We start from the raw sequence: 21061 nt of genomic DNA, 5'->3' as shown, positions 1-21061 counted from the left end.
AGTATATGCTCCAAGAAGGCTAATGATAAAAAAAAAGTCACAAAATATTTATAGTAGCACTTTTTTTGTAGAGGTAAAGAACTGGGAACAAAGCAGATGATCATTTATTGGGAAATGATTAAACAAGTTGTGGTACATGAATGTAATGAAATATTACTATGCTGTTAGAAACAACAAACATGATGAATACAGAGAAGTATAGAAAGGTTTATATGAACTGATGCAAAGTAAAGTAAAGAGAGACAGGAAAATGAGACTCATAATTACTATCAAAAATTCGAAAGGAAAGAACAATAATGCAATCAAAATTGAATGATTCAGAGTTATAATGGTCAAGTTTGTCTCTAAAGAAGAGCCATGAAAATACACTTCTCCCTGCTTCTTTACTGAAATGGGGATGGAAGAAGTATGTGGGATACTGCATATCATAGCAGACTTTCTTGATATATTGTTTAGTTTTCCGGACCTTCTTTTTCTTCCCTTCTACAACCTTAATCATAAGGGAGGCTCTCTGAGTGGGGGTGAAGGGAGGAAAATCATGGGGAAATACAGGTAATATAAAAAAGATATCTATGCAAATGAATTTTTTAAAAAAACAACTGGGGGAATCTCAAAAAGACTTATCTTTAGGAAGTGAGACCTGAGCTGATTCTTGAAGGATGTCAAAGATTCTAAAAATGAGAGGCAAGGAAGATGTTCGTTTCAGGTAAAAAAAAAAACAGCCTATGTAAGGCACAGAGATAGAAGATGGCATGTCAAATTTTGGAAACTGCTGTGTGGCATTTTGACAGGAAAATAAGGGAGAGCGATACGAAATAACTAGAACACTAGACAGGAACCAGACTGTGGCTCACCTGAGGCATTTATATGTTATGCTATCTACAATAGAGAGCTAATGAAGATTTTTAAGCAAAAGAGTTATATGGTCAGACTAATGTTTTAGAAATATTATTTTGGCAACTGTGTGGTTGGTAGGTTAGAAGGGAGACATTGGACACAGGGAGACCAATGAGGCTATTATGGTAGTCTAAGCAAGTGACCAAACTGGGTGGTAGCTGTATGGGTATTGAGAAAACACTAGATGTAAGAAATTCTGAGGAGGTAGGATAAGATGACAACTGACTGGATGTAGATGGTTGAAGCAAAGAAGGAAGAGTCAAGAATGGTCCTAAGGGTTTGACCCTGGAAGACTATGAGGAGAGTGGTATCCTCAACTGAAATAAGAAGCTTTGGATGATTTCAGGGGAAAGATAATGAATTATGTTTTAGACACATTGCATTTAAGATGCCTAAGGAACATATGGGTAGAAATGTCCTAACAGACAACAGTAAATGAAGGACCAGAGTTCAAGAAAGATTAGGGCTGACAACTTTAATCAGTCTTGGGAGACTCCCATGAACCCATGGGAGATGGAACCACTGAGGGGGAGTACAGAGAGAAAATACGTGCATGCAGAACTTAGGAATTCCTATGATGAGAGTACAGGAGGTGGATGATAATCCAGTGAAGGAGACTGAGAATGAAATGTGAGATTTCAAGGAGTCTTCCCTCCACTGACTGAGATCCAACTCCTCTAAGACCTTCACAGATAGTTTTTATGAGTTTCTGCCACTGAAAATTTCCATCACCTTGTGGCCAATCTGGACAAGCCTCTCCAAGCTTAGGGAGACTGATCTTCAGACAGTCAATATATAGTTAATTATTTGGGCCTCCAATCAAACCCATTACAGCTTGGTAAGATAATAAGTATAACCTGGAGTTCAAACCTGGAGCACTTGAATAAGACTTTCCCTATTCTTGGAGAGAATGATGACTCGCTGTTGTGTACCTTTCTGAGAAATGGAGCTGGTATGAGAGCTTCAAAAAGGGAAAACCTTCTTTTCTACTTCAGGAAATGATACATGTGGTTCCAGACTCTCTTCAAGGACTCAAAGAGAAAGAGAACAGACTTTGGAAGGCAGACACCAAGGGAAATCCAGATCTTTAAAATATCCCTGATTTACAACTAGAGACTTCCAGGAATTTCTCCTTGGGTGACATCAGTGATTCTCTTTGGATTGAACAGAGATATCTTAGTAGAACAGCTCATTTATTCTAGGTATTGTCTGGTTCCAATCTGTATAATTTCTCTGATTTCTGGTTGCTATCTCCTTGGATAAATGGATTTACTTGCTACTCATTATTTTTTATGATCTTTTGTGTAACTAGCATTTAGTGGTAAGGGATCAAGACTTCAATGTAAAATTGCAGAAATCTTTCCTCTTTAAAGGATAGTGACCAGAAAAATGGCTCAAACCTGAGAAAAAAATTATTCCTCCAAATTAGCAATATGGGGGGAGGGGAGATAGATCTAATTATAGGTGTGTAAATGTGTTTTATATATGTGTGTATGTAGGTATGTATAATTTATATGTGTTTGTAAATATAAAATTCTAATCTGGTACTCTCTGAGGAAAGGAGAATAGTCAGGCTCATGGCCCCCTTCTCCTGCTCTCCTTTAGGTAAAAATCAATCTCCCTTGGAGAAGTGTGGGCAAGATTTCCAAGATATCTATCAAAACCTCTGAGTTGCATTTAGAGAAACCCATGTAGATATACATACAGCCTATATGGGCCACACACACATCCTACATGTGGATCATAGATTGAAAGCTGGAAGGCCCTCAGAGGCAGTCTAATCCAACCCCTTCATTTCACAGGTATGGAATCTGAGGGCCAAGGAAGTTAGATGACTTGCCTAAGGTCACATTAGTCAAAATATCAGAGAAAGTTAGGGTTTTTACTCAGGACCTCTGTTTCCAGAGCTAATGCATTCTGCCATACCAGCCTTGTGCATTTATGATAGAAAGAACCAGAAATCACCCTCATAAGACAATGAGGCATCAGAGTAGAACTTTAATGGAGGAGTTCAAGAATCATTATCCCTGCTTTATAAATGAGGAAACTGAGGTGCAGATAGGTTAAGCAATTTACCCAGTATCACATGATCAATAAATGTCAGAACTGGAGTTATAACAGGTTTTCTGACTCCAAGACCATCATATTTTCCATTATGTAACTCTATCTCTCTAATCTATATTAGGAATCCTTCCAAATTGGCCTTACTGGGATTTTAATTTTTTTAAATCATTCTAGATTTTTCCAGCTAAATTTTATCTGGCAAATAATTTATTTCAAAAATTGGAAATGATTCAGTGCTGCTGTTAATACATGGTCAAGTTCCAATTTCTACATCCCCATGGCCTGAATGACCTTGTGAATGGATTAAAGAGGGAAATGTGTGAAAAATCTGATTTGTTCCTCTTTATTAAGCAGGCATTTGATACTGAATCCAATAGTCTCTATGAAGGCAGACTTTTTCAGAGCACCAATGAGAACTATTTAGGACAGTTCAGTCTCTGCTACAAAACTTACAACTCAGATATTCTAAGGGAAAAAAATGAAACAGAAAACAAAGTAGACTTTTGGGACTTCTCGTTGCCCTTTCAAAGGGCTCTTGTCTTGTCTCGTCTTTGTTTCAGACTAAAAGATATAAGGAAAAGAAAGAAGCTTACAAACTGCCTCCTGGTCACTTCTCCAGACTTACAAAGACTTAGTCTGAGGCCATGTCAGACAATAAACCAAAACCAATCCAAGGAAGACAACAGTATGGTTGATCTAGCAATGTTAAGGATTGAATTATATCCCCAAATGTCTGAACAGGCAGGTTACCTCTACTCAGTCAGCAACCCATATATAAGCTATATCTGTACAAGGCTCAACTTCGCTAGAAAGAACAACCTAAGTATATACTGTATATATGTGTGTGTGTGTGTGTGTGTGTGTGTGTGTATACACATATATATATACATATATATAATATTGCTGATATGTAGATATACAGTGTATATGTATGTAAAAATCTACGTGTATGTATGTGCATATACACATTTTTACACATACACGTACATGCGCATACACACATATGTATATAAAGAGAGAAAGAAAGAAAGAGGAGAGAGAGAGAGAAAGAAAGAGAAAGATTGTTGGCCTTGGAGTCAAGAAGACCTGAGTTCAAACCCAGTTTCAGATATTTACTTATCTATGTGACTCTGGGCATGTCATTTTAACCTCTCAGCTTCATTTGCCTTATTTGTAAAATGGAGATAATAATATCACCACCCTCACAAGGCTGGCATGCGTATAAAATGATATAATATTGCATTTTTCAAACCTCAAAGTACTATATAAAAGCTAGTTATTATTGTTATTATTATTATGTAAACAAAGGAGGCACATTGATATGACCATCTCTATCTACAATGCAACATTTTAGCTGGAGAGTAATCAGGAGAAGTCATCCAGTAGGGTGATTAACCCGTAAATTATATTATATGAGAATCAGTTGGAAGAAATGGGCTTTGTAGCCTGGAGAGGAGAATACTTAATCAGAAACATGCTAACAACTATCCTCACATATTTGAAAGACTATCATAGAGAATCCAGATTACTGGTTCTGCTTTCATGGCCCCAGAGGACAGAATCAGGAGCAATGGATGGAAGTAGGAGAGAGGTTAAGTTGAAACTTATTGTAAAGAAAAACTTAATATCAATTTGCATTATCCAAAAGGCAAAATAGGCTGTAGGGGGAGGGCATGGATACTGAGGGGATTTCCCCCTCACTGGAGGTCTTGAAGAAGAGATGAGCCCCCATTAGACTATGCACTTCTTCAGAGCAGGACCCATCTTTTGCCTTTCCTTTTATCCTGTCTGCTTGGCACAGTGCCTGACACGTTGTTGTTGTTGTTGTTGTTGTTGTTGACCCCATTTGGGGTTTTCTTGGCAAAGATACTGAAGTGGTTTGCCATTGCCTTCTCCAGCTCAGGAAACTGAGGCAAACAGGGTAAAGTGACTTGCCCAGGGTCACACAACTAGTAAATGTCTGAGGCTGGATTTGAATGAATAAATACTTGTTGACTGATATATTTACTAGATGAACATCCATTGGGTTTCTTATAGATGGGGTTCTTGTTTAGATAGCAGTTGGACAGCTGACATCTAAGGTCCCTTCTAACTTTGTAGTTCCATCGTAGCTTAAATCTGCATAAAGTATCCCCATTGAAATCATGAACATTTTTTTGACTGCCTAGCCCTTATGAGACTGCACAACTGCTGAGGATGTTCACTATAGGCTTTGAAATCAGTCTGAAGTCATGGAACACTTTCAGTTCATGTAGGAAGAGAATATTGCTCAGGGTTGGTAAAATGCTTAGTGGTCTAAAACTGTCTACAATGCTATGGTAAAAAAAAAATATGTGGATGAAAGGGGGAAAAAACAAATGGAGACATTTGGCCCATGTGGTGATCATTAGAAAATGTCTTCCTGGTTTGACTGAATTATCATTTTTCATAGTATAACTCATTCTCACTTCTGAAAAAGAGTAGCTATGACCAAGACAGAGAAGGGTTTTTTTTGTTTTCATTAGGAGGCCAAGAGTTATGGCAAGGAACCTCCATCAAGCTGTAGAATATATAATTATCAGTGCACTGATTGATTCAACATTTTAAAAGCACTTATGGCATGGGAAGTACAAATAAAAATGATGGTCCCATCCCTTAAATAGCTTAAATTGTACAGGAGTGGAAAAGGCAATGATATGAAAGTGGGAGGTGATAAAGGCAAAGGGGAGGTTCAGACAAAGTACTCCAAGAATATTTGAAAAGAAAGAACACTTTCTACTTGAGGGATGAGGGAAAGTTTCACAGAGTAGGTGGCAGTAAAGATTTGCCTTGAAGGACAATATAATCCAAAAACAAAATCCTACTTGTGTTGTCTGGAAGAGTATGCAGAAAGTGAAGAAAGACTTTAGCTGATGGAAAGAGCTTTGAATTCAGATCAGAGCAGCCACATTTGATCTCAGCTTTACTAATTAATTATTGATGCTGTGAAATTTGTATATGAAATTGTTTCTTCCATTAGAACATAAACTCATTGTGAGGAGGGGTTGCTTCATTCTTTGTACTTGTATTCCCAGTGCCTTTCACATAGGTACTTAATACTCATTGGCTGATAAACTGTGTGAGTGACTTCTGCCAAGTTACGTAACTTCTCTGGGCTTCAGTTTTCTCAACTCTAAAATGAAAGAGCTGACTGACTCTAACTTCCAGCTCTCAATCCTATTAAGTTTCCCATGCCTTGTCTATGAGATCTTACTGATTTGGCAAGTGTCACATTAAATGTCACCCTGAGACACATTGCACTGTTTCAAAGGTGAAATTTTTATTAAAGTTAAAATGTTTGAAGTAAAACCAACTGTAGGATTCATCTATCCAATAGTAAGTTGGACCAGACAGGATGAGCCCCATTCTCCAACCACATGGGTGAATAAGTCCTCAGCCATGTATCTTAAGATTCTGCCCTAGGGATAAGGGAGACCCATACCCTGTAGAAAGACACGAGCTGCGATTCTTCCTTTCAAAAGGAATAAAGACAAGGAACATATTGGAAAGTAAGAGGACATCCCTCTTCCCCCTAGAAAATTCTCCACCCTCCCATGTAATACTACAGAGAGATTTCTCCTGAGATTCATTCAATCAATTCAATTAACAGATATTTATTAAGTATCTGCTGTGTACTAGGCACCATGCTGGGTATCATGATGGATGCAAGAATGTACAAGACACTATCTTTGACCTAAAAGAGCTTGCAATCTAATAAGGGAGATGGGGTATATACAGAAGAGGAGTCTGGTTCAAATGCTTCATTCAGTAGCTGCGTGACCATGAGCAATACTTTTCACTAATCCTTATATGTAAAATTGAAATGGGGCACCTAGGTGTCCAAGCAGATAAAGTGTCAGGCCTGGAATCAGGAACACTCAGCTTCCTGAGTTACATTGTACAGGAGTGGGAAAGGCAATGATATGAAAGAGGGAGGTGATAAAGGCAAAGGGGAGGTTCAGACAAAGTACTCCAAGAATATTTGAAAAGAAAGAACACTTTCTACTTGAGGGATGAGGGAAAGTTTCACAGAGTACGTGGCAGTAAAGATTTGCCTTGAAGGACAATATAATCAAAAAAAAATCCTACCTGTGTTGTCTGGAAGAGTATGCAGAAAGTGAAGAAAGACTTTAGCTGGTGGAAAGAGCTTTGAATTCAGATCAGAGCAGCCACTTACTTTAGACACTTACCAACTGTGTGTCCCTGGGCAAGTCACTTAATCCTGCTTGCCTGAGTTTCCTCATCTGTAAAATAAGCTGGAAAGGGGGGGGGGGGGTGGAGCCAAGATGATGGCATGAAAGCAGTGACTTGCTTGAGCTCTCCCCCAAACCCCTCCAAATACCCATAAAAAATGGCTCTAAACAAATTCTAAAGCAGCAGAACCCACAAAAAGACAGAGTAAAACAAATTTCCAGCACAAGACAGCTTGGATGGTTAATTGGAAAGACATATCGCACAGGGGAGAGGAGCACAGTTTGGCATGGGCGCGCAGGCCACAGTGAACCTGGAGCAGGCCTCAGAGGAATGAATCACAGGCAGCTGTGGTGGTTTCCAGACTCCTCAAACCACAAACACCAAAGACAACTTAGGAGGTCAGTGGGAAAAGTCTGTTTCTGCAGTGGTGAGAGAGGAGCTAGGTCAGAGCCAGCTCCAGAGCGCAGAGGGCAGAGCACAGAGCACTGGTGCCAGGGAGATGGCTGTGTTATGAGCTTCTGGCCCACAGACTGAGGGGGAATCAAGTGGCTGATCAGGAGGGGACTGCAGGGATCTCTTTGCTGGTGCTGAGGCAGGAATCTCTTGCTTTGCCCAGGCTTGGATCTGGGTCACGGTTCTGGGTGGCAGTCCTGGGGTGAGGAGGAGCTATGGCATGGTGGAGCTTGTAGTGGCGGTGCAGAGAAAACCCTCCTCACAAATTCCAAGAGACAAAAGACTGCTTGTGGCCAGTCACTCAAAGACCAGAGCACAGGCCAGGAAAAGAGTAAACACCTCGACCCTTATCATACCACCTTGGAAGAACTGAAAATTTACAGGTCCATACAAGTATCTCTGAAAACAGCTGTAGAAACCCCCAAGCTTGGGACAGTAAATTCTCCACATTGGAAGCAGACTCTTACCTTAACAGTTTAAAACTCATGTAGTTGGCTGGGATCATGAGCAAACCTCGCAAAAAGAGTCAGACTATATTATATTACTTTGGTGACAAAGAAGATCAAAACATACAACCAGAAGAAGACAACAAAGTCAAAGCTCCCACATCCAAAGCCTCCAAGAAAAATATGAATCCGTCCCAGGCCTTGGAAGAGCTCAAAAGGGATTTTGAGAAGCAAGTAAGAGAAGTAGAGGAAAAACTGGGAAGAGAAACGAAAGTGATGCAAAAAAATCATGAAAAACAAGTCAACAGCTTGCTAAAGGAGACACAAAAAAATACTGAAGAAAATAACACCTTAAAAAATAGCCTAACCCAAATGGGAAAAGAGGCCCAAAAAGCCAATGAGGAGAAGAATGCCCTAAAAAGCAAAATTGGCCAAATGGAAAAGGAAGTCCAAAAGATTACTGAAGAAAATACTTCCTTAAAAATTAGAATAGAGCAATTGGAAGATAGTGACTTTATGAGAAATCAAGACACAGTAGAACAAATCCAAAAGAATGAAAAATTAGAAAACAATGTGAAATATCTCATTGGAAAAACAACTGACCTGGAAAATAGATCCAGGAGAGAGAATTTAAAAATTATTGGACTATCTGAAAGCCATGATCAAAAAAAGAGCCTAGACATCATCTTTCAAGAAATTATCAAGGAAAACTGCCCTGATATTTTAGAACCAGAGGGCAAAATAGAAATTGAAAAAATCCATCGATTTCCCCCTGAAAGAGATCCCCAAAGAAAACTCCTAGGAATATTGTAGCCAAATTCCAGAGTTCCCAGGTCAAGGAAAAATATTACAAGCTGCCAGAAGAAACAATTCAAGTATGTGGAAACACAATCAGGATAACACAAGATTTAGCAGCTTCTACATTACGGGACCGGAGGGCATGGAATATAATATTCTGGAGGGCAAAGGAGATAGGATTACAACCAAGAATCACCTACCCAGCAAAACTGAGTATAATCCTTCAGGGGAAAAAATGGTCATTCAGTGAAATAAAGGACTTTCAAGCATTCTTGATGAAAAGACCAGAGCTGAATAGAATATTTGACTTTCAAATACAAGACTCAAGTGGAACATGAAGAGGTAAACAGGAAAGAGAAATCATAAGAGACTTATTAAGGCTGAACTGTTTACATTCCTGCATGGAAAGATGATATTTATAACTCATGAGACCTTTGTCAGTATTAGGGTAGTGGGAGGGGAAAAAATTATATAGATAGATAGATGATAGATAGATAGATAGATAGATAGATAGATAGATAGATAGATAGATAGATAGATAGATAGATAGATGAGGGCACAGGGTGAGTTGAAGATGAAGGGGTCATATCTGGAGAATAAAATTAAGGGGTTAGAGAGGATTATACTAGGAGAAGGAGAAAGGGAGAGGTAGAATGGGGTAAATTATCTCGCACAAAACAGACAAGAAAAGGTTCTTACAGTGGACGGGAAACAGGGGAAGGTGAGAGGAAATGAGGGAATCTTATTCTCATAGGATTTGGCTTAAGGAGGGAATAACACACACACTCAATTGGGTATGGAAATCTGTCTTACCCTACAGGAAAATAGGGGAGGAAGGGGACAAGAGAGCAGGGGGATGATAGAGAGAAGGGCAGATTGGGAAAGGGGTAATCAGAAGGAAGTACTTCTGAGGAGGGACAGGGTCAAAAGAAAGAATAGAATAGATGGGGGGCAGGATAGGATTAGGGGAAATAGAGTTCGTTTTTCACAACATGTCTACTATGGAAGTGTTTTGCATAACTGCACAAGTATGGCCTGTGTTGAGTTGCTTGCCTTTTCAATGAGAGTGGGTGGGGTGGGAGGAAGGGAGAAAATTTGGAACCTGGAGTTTTAGAAACAAATGTTTAAAAAATGTTTCCACATGCAGCTGGGAAATAAGAAATACAGGAAATGAGGTACAGAAATCTATCCTGCCCTTCAGGAAAGTGGAAGGGGAAGGGGGGGGGAGATAGAAGGGAGGGCTGACTCGGGGAAGGGGTATTCAGAATGCATGCCATCTTAGGATGGGGGAGGGCAAGATGGGGTGAAAATTTGGAATTCAAAATCTTGTGCAAGTAAATGTTGAAAACTAAAAATAAATAAATTTTTACAGAAAAAAAAATGCTTTTGGGGGGAAAAAAATAAAATAAAATAAGCTGTAAAAGGAAATGGCAAATCATTCCAGTACCTTTGCCAAGATAACCCCAAATGAGATCACAAAGAGTCAGACATGACTGAAAATTGACCGAACAACAAAAATTAAAATAATATGTTACTTAAATCCAATGGCTAAGTGCTCAGCCTGGAGTCAGAAAGACCTAAGTTCAAAGCCAGCCTCAGACACTTAGTAGCTGTATGACCCTGGGCAAGTCACTTAACCCTGTTTGCCTCATACTTACCTTACAAAGTTCTTGTGAGGAACAAAGGAGATATTAGGGAAAAAAAACTTAGCACAATCCCAGGCACATAGTAGGAACTATATAAATGCTTGTTCTACCTCCACCCCACCTCACAGGGAAGCACTTTATACATCCAAAAGCTTTATAGAAATACTAGTTATTACCATTTTACAGGAATAACTCCAGTGAAAGATGCTGAGTGGTATATAAACTACCATAAGGAATTCAGAGATGGGGAGGCTCACTCTAGATAATTCTGCTGTTGTTCAGTTGTTTCAGTCTTGTTCAGACTGTCTGTGACCCCATTTGGGGTTTTCTTGGCAAAGATACTGTAGTGGTTTGCCATTCCCTTCTCCAGCTCATTCTACAGATGAGGAAATTGTCACTTGCCCAAGGTCACACAGCTAGTAAGTGTCAGAGGTCACATTTGAACTCGGGAAGACGAGTCTTCCAAACTCCAGGCCAAGGGCTCTGTGCACCTTGGCGCCACCTAGTGCCCAGTTTAGATAATCAAGGGAAGCTTTATAGAAGTGGCAATTCAGCTTGGCCTTGAAGAATATGTAGGATTTCAACGGCAGAGACCATGGGATAATAGATTTTTAAGTTGGAAGGGAATATAAAAGCTGTCTAGTTCAATACTTTCATTTTACAGATTAGGAAATCATCTCAGAGAGAGTTAAGATCTGCCCAGTGTCACACAGAGGACAGAGCCAGAATTGAAACCCAGGTCCCCTCACTCCAGGTTCAATGTCCTTTCCCCTACCACATGATAAGGCAGCATGAAAACACAGATAATATATTCAATCTACTGAAATATATGCATTGAAAAGCAAAATCACACAAAATGTTTATTTATGTGTACATAATAAATAAATGATAAAGAAAATACAGGAAAAGGAAACATTCAGAAATTCCAAATAACTAAAGTGCTTTTAAACATAAATATAAAAAGACCAAGAATAGATCTGATCTTATAATAACTGCTTTACAGATATTGAAGAATTTTAAAATATTTCCTATGCCATTTCACAAAATATTCTACTTTCAGGAGAAAAGGGAGATGGAGAATATGGCTGTATTTATACAACTTGGAATTGTCTAAATTCTGTTATGTCAAATCCCATTCAAAAGTTTACAAAATTATTGCATATCAGCCAGGAAATAAAAATGTGGTCCAAAGCCACATTCATAGTGAAATGAGGAGAATATCCTGTAGTCTATAAGGCTATGTTGATTTTGTCTCCGTTTAAAGACCTATACTCCTTTAAAGATTCAGAATGGCTATTTTGGACCAAATCTCCTGGCATACAATGTGTTCGACTGAGTTAAGTGCCCGCTATCAATAAGATGCCTGAGAAACTCTATACCATTTCCTGTTACCAGTTCTCTGAAGATCAAGCAAAATCTTCCTCCATTTTAATCAACTCAAGTGCTTTTACTGAATGAACTCTTTCTATTCTAAAAGTAATTGGAAGTTTTTCTAAATTACTAATTTGTCCTTAGCAGCTTTGAAGCTTAGAAAGAAAGTTTTATTGACCTATCTGATCCTGACTCCATAAATAGAAACAAGTCAATATACTTCATCTTGGGTGATTTTTAACATGTGAAAAATTCTAATGCTAGATATGTAATGTCCACAAGTGCCTTGGGAAGGCCCACTGGAAGTTATTTTCCTTCTGAGACGCCCTCATTCCTCATTCCCATTGTTCATTGCCTTTCTTGTTAGTGCGATGGTCTTTACTAACATGATCCCAGGATCCAAGGCCTTCAGTGTGCTTTCTTTTTCTCCTGCTTTGCTGTCCTGGAGAGATCAATAGCAATGTCTTCTGAGCTGTCCATGAGGTTGACTTTTTCAGAGCTCAGCTGGGGCTCTCCGCACTTTGATTTCATATCTTCCTCTGGGTGTTCATAACTCCAGTTTTCTGATAACTTTTCTTCACCTCCTGATTTCCTTGTCACATCCATGGATTTTTTGTGCATCCCTTAGAAAAAGAGTAGAGTCTTACAGCTAGAAGGAAACTTAGAAATTTTCCAGTCTAAACAGATCGTTTTAGAGGAAGAAACTGGGGCCCAAATATTTTTAAAAGTCATCAGTGTTATCATTTACATCAACATCTTCATAAAATGAACTAAAATGATCCTACTCAATAAGGTAGGGACAGGCCTTATCAGGGCTGGCTTAGAAGTAGATGATCACCCATCCAGCATAATTTAAGGGGCTTTAGGATGGCTTTTCTGACCCTAAAAACTACTTACTTCAAAATCTGAAATTCTACCACTAGAGATTCATTCCCATGTACTCTTTAATTTCCCAGTTTCTTGATTCAACACCTTTATTTAATTTCCCTGTCCCCAGGCCTTTCATCTTTGGTAAGATGTTAGCTGAAAAATGTTTGATAAAGCAAAAAAGGTTAGCCTTCCCAGGGGGTCCTTTGCATTTCAATGAGGGATTTCTAAGGTTCAAAAAACTATGAAAATTCAGAATCATGAGATATTTAAAGACTGAAACAAATCTGAGAGATCATATAATCCAACCCCCTCTTTTTTTTTTAGATGAAGAAACCTAGATCAGAAAGGTGACTTTTTCTAAAGTCACAAAGGTAGATGGCTGTTGATACGGGGCTAGACAGTGAGCCTCCTGACCATATAATAGGCTATTTTAAGTCATTCATAAAACATATTAATTTATAATTTTATTTGAGTTTTATATACTTATTAAATTTCCTATTACATAGATGTATTTTACCAAACATACATAATGAGAAAATCTGGATTTTCCCAAAAGAGATGATTATTCACTTTATACAAAGTGCTTTACCACAGAACTCCTTTAAATAGTAAGCTTCTTTAGTGCACTTAAAATGATAAGGTTTTATAAATTCAATTTACCTACATCTGTCATATAAAGTACATAGCTCTTTTAAGTCTGAAAAAATAAATTATTAAGTTTACCACACAAATTAACATCAAGAATGTGTCTATATAATTAAAGAAATTAAAATGATTCAAGGCCAAGAAATCCTTACAATTAAACAATTTTAAATGCAGAAGAGCCATATTGCATTACCTTAGGTAAATTACTCTACTTCTTTGGGCTGTTTCTTTATCTATAAAATGAGTGGGTTGGACTAAGTATTCTCTAAACTGGCTTCTTTTTTTAAGCTAGGTCTTTTCCAGGTGCCAGTTTGTCAGAGGCAACACCCATTCAATAATTAAAGGCTAGGTAAGAATGGAGGCCAAAGATGGCCTCATTTACCTTCACAAAAGAATCAGTCTGGGAAAGAAGACCCTCAGCTGGACTCTAATGACTCCGGAGGAGAGAATGAGGCTGATGACTTTGCATAGCCCTGCCTCACTCAAATCCAGTTCACTTGCAAGTCAAGACATCACCCTCCTGATGTCATTGGTCCTCTTTGAGAAGGACAAACAACAACAATGACAAAAATGACTCCTAGTTCTAAAATTTTAGGATTATTTCACAAGATACTTTGATTAAATTCAGTGGATTGTTCCTTAACGCTTCACTATCAATCCAGCTATCATGTTATAAATGCATACAATTTGCAGGGCAATTGTTAAACATACACATTATTTTTCTTTTATAAATCCTACCTAACATTCTTTTAGCAATATCAGCTATTCAATATGTACCAAATTCTTTCTTACCGAGTAACCATGGAGCACAGGAGCCCACCAACCCACTCTTGGCAGAGTTGATGATTGATTCAGGGAGTGGTATGGAATGTCTCACCATGGCACCATAGAGACCATACTCTGCCATGACACTGCTCCTGCCCCAACATTTTTCTCTCTTCCTCCACTTGGCTCTTCTATTTTGAAACCAAACCTAGTTTGGTATTAGAAAGGAACAAATAAAGAATTCCAGGAAGGAGACAAAGGAGGGGAAAAACACATGAAGATGAATGAAAAGCTATTTTATCTGGAGATGGAGTGCTTCTTGAAATGAAGTAAAATAACCCCAGCTTACTTAAAGTGGATTAAATAACTAAGGAATTTTTCAGAACAGATATCCAAAATAACAATTCTGTCGGAGAAGTAATTGCCAATTAAAGTGGTGGACAGTTTCACTGGAATTTGTGTATATCCTCAGCAAAAAAAAAAAGGGGGGGTTGGAAAAGGGTTGATAATATAAAATATATTTTTCCAATATGTTAACATTTTTAAAGAATAATTCATGATTTTCCAGTTTTATTTAACTTTGGTTTTGTTGTTCTTATTGGTTTGGAAGACTTTCTTGGGAAAAGGAACATAAAAATCTCACATATAATTTGACTGCTGCTAATGCTGCACATTGAAAATTTTTCTTCTTTTTTTTTTAAAAATCTAATTGAGGATTCCAAAGGAGCATCTCACTGGTCTGGGCATTCTGTCAATCAGATAAAGGCACCCTTAACTGGGTTCAAACTTGAAGAACTACAATAGTAAAGACTCCAGGATGTCATTTATAAAGGAAAAAGAGATCAGTATCTGACATTAAACTATACCTGTGTGGTTGTATCTATCTTTAGAACATATTAAAAAGTGGAAATGAGTTATATTTGTGTGGGTATTTAAGGACACATCTCTGTATTTTAATCTGAGAAAGGGGAACATAAACTCAAATACCTGTATTCTATCTTCTGGAAGCTCAGTTTTTAGAGCTAACATTTCCCTGGCATACACATCTGGATAATGTGCCTCATTGAAAGCCTTTTCCAATTCTTCCAGTTGGTGAGCAGTGAAAACTGTCCTGCAGGAAACATGCATATGGGAATGTAGGTGTGGGAGAAAACTTAGCTTTTCTACCTATGTAGTGTTCTTTCCTCCTTCACCCCTTCCATATTCCCCTCCATTAAAAAGCAAGTAAATCATCTACCAGTCCTTCTCTACTCCCACTGAAGTCTTTTCTTGCACTAGACAAGATTTCTTGAAAATTCTAGAGATTTAATTCTTAGGTTCTCTTCAATGAGTTTCATTCTATTATTCCAGAGATCTTGAGTAAGATAATGGAGAAAAAAGAACCATCCCCTCAAAACTTGGTCTCAAAATACTGTAAAAAGATTGTCCATGTCTTCTGAAGTAGATCATTATCATTCCTATCATCCTCCCAAGAACTGTTTTGATTCTTTTCAAAATAATGTCTTTGTCTTCTCCACTGTAAACTGTTGAAATATTTACTCCCATCCCAGGCCCTGGCTATGTCTATGAGGAATTACAATAGTGAGAACTCCAAAACGCCATTTATAAAGGAAAGAGAACATTAAACAATACCTATGCCGCCGCTTTTTCCTCTTAATATGTGATGTGGGTGTCTTCAGTTCATTTTTGTCTTCAGACAGACTGTCTTCATCTATTAACATTTGGAGAAAATAAAAATATATGCTTTAAATTTGAAATTATTGTTCAGATTGTTCTGTATACATTTTGATTGTGTATATTGAGGTTATTAGCTAGGCAAAAGAACTGGGCAACTGTAATACATCACTTACATGCAACTATCCACATGCTTATATAGCTTTATGTAGTATAGAGACATAGAGATCTATTTCTAGATATCTCAAAGGAGGCCCCAGTTTCCAGGTATTCCTCCCAAAGAAAGTAGAGTCTTGGGCTAATTTGGTTGTCCTGGATAATTCTAAAGCAAAGAAAATTGAGCCTGTTCTATCAGAAACCATAACTAGGGTTGGTCCTGACTGAGCTCAGGGCAAGAATATGGAGGGAATCATTTCCTCCTGAAACCTCAGTTCCCCACACCTCACACCTGGTATTGATCCACCAACCAGTAATGAATGGCAGCACCCTGATCCATTTAGTGGCCCCACCCCCAGAGTCCCCATCAGTGGCTCTGCTCTTCTTGCCCTTGACTTTCTCTTTCCAGCTCTCATCTGTGTGCAAGTATGTCTCTCTGGGTATGGATTGCCCACAATCCTGGAATAACAGTACTGCTTGTTGGAAAAAAAAATTTTTGTAGTATTACACCCAAGGGCATGATTTAATAATAACAATAATAACTAGTGTTTATATAATTTTTTAAGGTTTGCAAAGGACTTTATAAATATTATCTCATTTGAGATAACCTTATTATCACATTTGAAAACCCAAATGAGTAGGTGCTATTATTGTTCCCATTTTGCAGATTTAAAGAAAAAAATTAGTCAGACAACAGTTAGGTGACTTGCCCAGAGTCACACAGCAAGTGTTTGAGGCTAAATTTGAACTTAAATCTTCAGCATTATCCACTGTGTCATCTAGCCACCTGACCATCTTTTTGTCTGGCTATCATCTTGAAGATAAGCAAGAGAAGAAAGCAAAGGCAGCCAGACAGTATGACATAGTGGAAAGAACATTAGATTTGGATTCAGAAGACCTAGTATATAGTATAGTGGAAAGAACATGAGATTCAGTCACAGAATTTCAGTATCTCAGAGGTGGAAGGGACCTCAGAGGCTATTGAGACCAATGTGTACTTGAGGAAGAACCCTTCTACATTACACCCAAGTGGCTTTGCTTCATCAAGACAATCAGAGAACCTGGGCTCAAATCCTTATTTGGCTCCTTACTACCTGTGTGCAAGTGATTTTCCCTCTCTAGCATTTAATTTCCTCAACTATAAAGTGAAAGATCTAGGCTAGATATTCCCTTCTAGCCCTAGATCCAATAAAGAAACAGCTTCCTCATTCCCACCCTTACCCATCAAGGCAGGAACAGGCCTCTACTCTTTTCTAAGTGAGAAAACAGTTAAGGTTACTGAAATATCTGACATCTTATCAGACCTTGCTTATAGAAAGATCTACTAAGGCAGCATTCCGCTGTGTATCTTTCCTGGGAAGATTATGAAGCCCTGTAAATGGAACTTTTTAGACTCTCCTAAAAGCACTAGTAGAATAGTGAATGTTAAGGATTGACAGGAGGCCAAGCACAGCAAGGGACGAAACAGATGTATGAGCAAAAGGCACCAAAGGAAAAAAGGTAAGCCAGAGTAAATAAAGACAAAATCCTATCGTGCTTATTGTTGTTATTTTTTTTTAATATCCCTTAGAATGCAGGAATTCATCAATGTAAAAACTCCCTCCACTAATACAAATCAGCAACTGTCTATGTACAGAGAGCTGCCTTAGGCATGGAGAGGTTACATGATTGACTTGTAACCCACATTCAAGTAGCTAATAATATGTGCCTGGGGTAGAATTTGAACTTGGGTCTTCATGATTACAAAGCTTTCCTAGAACAGAAGAATTAACTCAAAAGATGAAGAAATTAGGTATGGAAGAACTGTCACATGTAAGGGAAAGAAGCAACCCTGAATGAAACCAGGGATTTGTCAGGAATGCCAGTGTAATTGAACAAGTTACTGTATTACTAGCTTGTATTAATAGCAATAGTACAAGGAATACCAGAGCTGCTTCCTTTTCCTGGCTCTGAAATGTCAGGACTTTCAGAGGAGAAAGTGGTTGTGAACAGAGGACTGCCAAAGAGGGGAGAGGGAGATCTCCTGACCCTAATAGTCCCAAGGAGCCCAGCCCACAAGCCCACTCACTTCCTTAACCCTGACTAACATCAATTTCTCCAGGTCTCATGACCGTACTTGGGGTACACCCAGCCTTGCTTAGAAAAAAGCATCAAAGCTCCGTGCTGGCCTAGCTTGAGAATTTCTGGATGGGGAGACTGAAGCTAAAATGAGAAACAGCTAAAATGTGCATTTCTCTGCTGGATCTTGACCTCAGACTCCTAGGGGAGCAGAGAAGGGAAGTTCAAAAATACATTTTCGCCTAGGGAAGGGGCTCCAGCCCCAGAAGGGGAAACAAGTTAGACTCTAGGCAGGGGTTAGAGAAAAGAATGTATGAGGCAAGATCATGGGCACAACTTGAGGGAGAACAGCAGAGCCTAAGGAGGGAGAGAGATGAGGTTGCAGAATTTAAATAGCCCTAAAGCGGGTCTCTTTGGTTCAGATTTTCGAGAGATATTAAATGATCCAAGCTTCTGTTTCAAATGAAAAAAACGAGGTTAAGTGACATGCCCAAGGTCACACAAAGAGTAGAGTCAAGATTTGCACTCAGGTCCTGTGAATACAAATCCAGAGTTCCTGCCACTGCAACAACACAGCTCCTGAATAGAACTGGTCATTTTCCTTCTCCTCCTACCCTTTCCTTGGATCTGGAGAGAGAAGAGAAACAGAAATTTGCCAAAAACTGAAACTAGGGAAGATGCATCTTTCCTCTCAAAGGGAAAAAAGTGAAGTGGGTGAGGGGTAATAGTAAAAGCTGTTGTGGGAAAGGGTTGGTTTTTTTTTTAACCCGTTAGGCCCTAGGCTGGGAGGAGAAGTCTAGAGAGAATGAATGGTCTAGGGGAAGGCATGCACAAGTTACCCGAAACGCTTTCCTTGGGCTTCTCAGAGCCCAGCAGGTATCGCTGGTGATGCTCGTGATGCTGGTGATGGGGGTCCGGTCCCCGGGGCTGCAGGAAGGGGATGTCAGTGAGCAGCAGACAGGGGGTCCCACCAGCCGGGGGCTGCTGCGCTGCGAAGCCACAGAAGAAGCCCAACCCTAAGGGCAAGGAGCCCCCGGGAAGAGAGGTCCCCCCGACTCCAGCTCCAGCCCCAGGACCTGGCCCCAGCCCAGCCCCAGAGGGGACCTGGCATCCCGAGCCAGCCCCGGGGCCACTGGGAGGCTGCAACTCTGCCTCCAAGCCCAGCAAGTCATTGATGGCAAAGCCTTTGGATCGTAAACTGAGAGAAGCCTTCTCATGTCCTGGGCCAATGGGCACCAACGCCTTGCCCTTGGTTTTCCCATCTGAGCTCGCATCTCTGCCGGTCATGGCTTCTCCCTTCCCTCTGGAGCTTGTCTGTTTGGGGTAGCTTCTGCAGGATCCCGAATACAGATGGAAGAAAAGCGAAGTCTGTCCAGAGCTTTTTATCTGGGTCCTGGGGCCAGAGAAGCAGGGCAGTGGGTGGGGAAGGCGCTTGGCCTCCAATCAGCTCGGGGAAGGGTCCTGTCGCCTTACGGGCGTCCCGTGCTTTCAATTCCAGAAGATTAATTACTCCCAATTTCCCTACAATCTGATAATGCACCTTCCTTCCCTAGCTCAACTCCCAGCTGCTTCCCCTCAGCTCCCAGCTACTACCTCCCCTTCGGAAGTCCCATCCCCCTTTCCCAGGGTCACTTTTTCCTTACTTTCCTCCTCCTTTCCTTTAGTCGTCTCCCAGCCCAGCTGTCATCTCCTTTCTGGTCACTTCAGTCCGTCCTGACCAAGTCCGCCCCACCTCCTACAAACACTTCAGGCATAGGGGTGGGGGTGGAGTTTCAGTTAATTTTACCTCTTGGAAAGAGTAAACCTCCTTAGCTCTACAAGCAGTTTAATATCCACCCCCTCCTCTCCCTGGGACCCACACACCTTCCTGTCTCTTCTAAGCCCTCACTCTCAATCCCCTCAGGTTTAGAGGGCCTCAGTGCCAAGACTTTGGTCAGGCTATTCTGATCAGTAACTGTTAAAGTCAGATTTACGAGGCTCACTAGCTCTCTCTCCACCCCCCCCAAAAATCCCCCCAAAATATCCCTAGCTGTTTCCGCCAAGATGTTCATCTCTCTGTCTCCCCAAGGGGAAGGAGGTGTGCGTGGGTTTCTCTCAGCTTTCTCGCTCCCGAAGCGAAGCTGAGGCTTGCTGGTTTGCACAACTCTCCCCCTGTCCCCAAGGCTGAGATTGTCTTACTTCAATTATTTGGGTCCTTCGCAGTCAATCCTTCTCCAGACCCTAGAAGTTAACGAAAGGGGAAGCAGGGTACGGTGGAGTTAAAATGACGGATGGGGAGCTTGTGAAATCCCCACATCCTAGCTCCTACATCCTCAGGCTGTCTGGGGTGAAGCCCAACATCTTTCTCGTCTTGTTTCTTTTTCGAGAGGGGTGCACGCCATTAGTGCCTTTCGAAAAGCCCCATGGATAGAGGATTTTGGAGAGAGAAAAATTCGAAAACCTCAAATTTCTTTTAAAATTGCTACACGTTGTTATCTACCCACGTGCCAGTTCATAGCAAAACATGATTTTCAAATAAGCCTAATCATTCTGTCTTCCAGTATTTGCAATAGCCTAACTGGTCTTGGCAAATCTCTCCCCACTCTAATACAACCTCTGCACACAACTGCCAAAATGTTGTCCTAAAGCTTAGTTCTGACCATGTCATCACCCCTTTACTCAATGAACTTTAGTGGCTCCTTATTACCTTTTGACTGGAATAAAAACAAACTCCTATTGAGAATTTAGACCTCTTTACAACGTGTCTTCAAACCTTCCCAGTCTTAACATTCCTCTTCTCCTCTCCTCAACCATAAAGCGCTCTCGCTCTCGCTCTTTCGCGCTCTCTCTCTCTCTCTCTCTCTCTCTCTCTCTCTCTCTCTCTCTCTCTCTCTCTCTCTCTTCCCCCCTTTGCCTCCCTCCCATAGCTCTATTTTGTATCTCTTTTCCAAAGCCTAGAAGCCTGCCCTCCAAAGAACTGAACAGAATACAATGAAATGGAATTGTATCTAAGAAAATGTGGACAAG

The 21061-nt window shown here is 40.0% G+C and overlaps 1 protein-coding gene across 1 annotated transcript; it reads right to left on the bottom strand.

The window, feature by feature from the left end:
* Window positions 1–11546: 11546 nt before the first annotated feature.
* VSX1 (visual system homeobox 1) lies at window positions 11547–19782 on the bottom strand. The gene is made up of 5 exons (XM_020987258.2): window positions 18895–19782; window positions 15800–15878; window positions 15155–15278; window positions 14195–14375; window positions 11547–12510 (listed from the first exon to the last, which is right to left on the bottom strand). Exons 1-5 carry the CDS (start codon window positions 19340–19342, stop codon window positions 12296–12298), a joined length of 1047 nt encoding a protein of 348 aa, XP_020842917.1. The 5' UTR covers window positions 19343–19782; the 3' UTR covers window positions 11547–12295.
* Between the last annotated feature and the right edge of the window lie 1279 nt (window positions 19783–21061).

The sequence above is a fragment of the Phascolarctos cinereus genome, unplaced genomic scaffold (assembly GCF_003287225.1).
Source record: "Phascolarctos cinereus isolate Bilbo 61053 unplaced genomic scaffold, phaCin_HiC Scaffold_2;HRSCAF=192, whole genome shotgun sequence".
Taxonomy (NCBI): domain Eukaryota; kingdom Metazoa; phylum Chordata; class Mammalia; order Diprotodontia; family Phascolarctidae; genus Phascolarctos; species Phascolarctos cinereus.
The sequence above is the reverse complement of the archived record's forward strand: the minus strand, read 5'-3'. Positions and strand labels throughout refer to the sequence as shown.

Excerpts from the sequence above, each read along its gene's own strand:
- VSX1 (XM_020987258.2), bottom strand. The coding sequence starts at position 19,342 with ATGACCGGCAGAGATGCGAGCTCAGATGGGAAAACCAAGGGCAAGGCG. Across the intron at positions 15,879-18,894 it reads GCCCAAGGAAAGCGTTTCGG|ATGAAGACAGTCTGTCTGAA; the intron begins GTAACTTGTGCA and ends AAATGTTAATAG. Across the intron at positions 14,376-15,154 it reads TTCCAGAAGATAGAATACAG|GTTTGGTTTCAAAATAGAAG; the intron begins GTATTTGAGTTT and ends ATACCAAACTAG.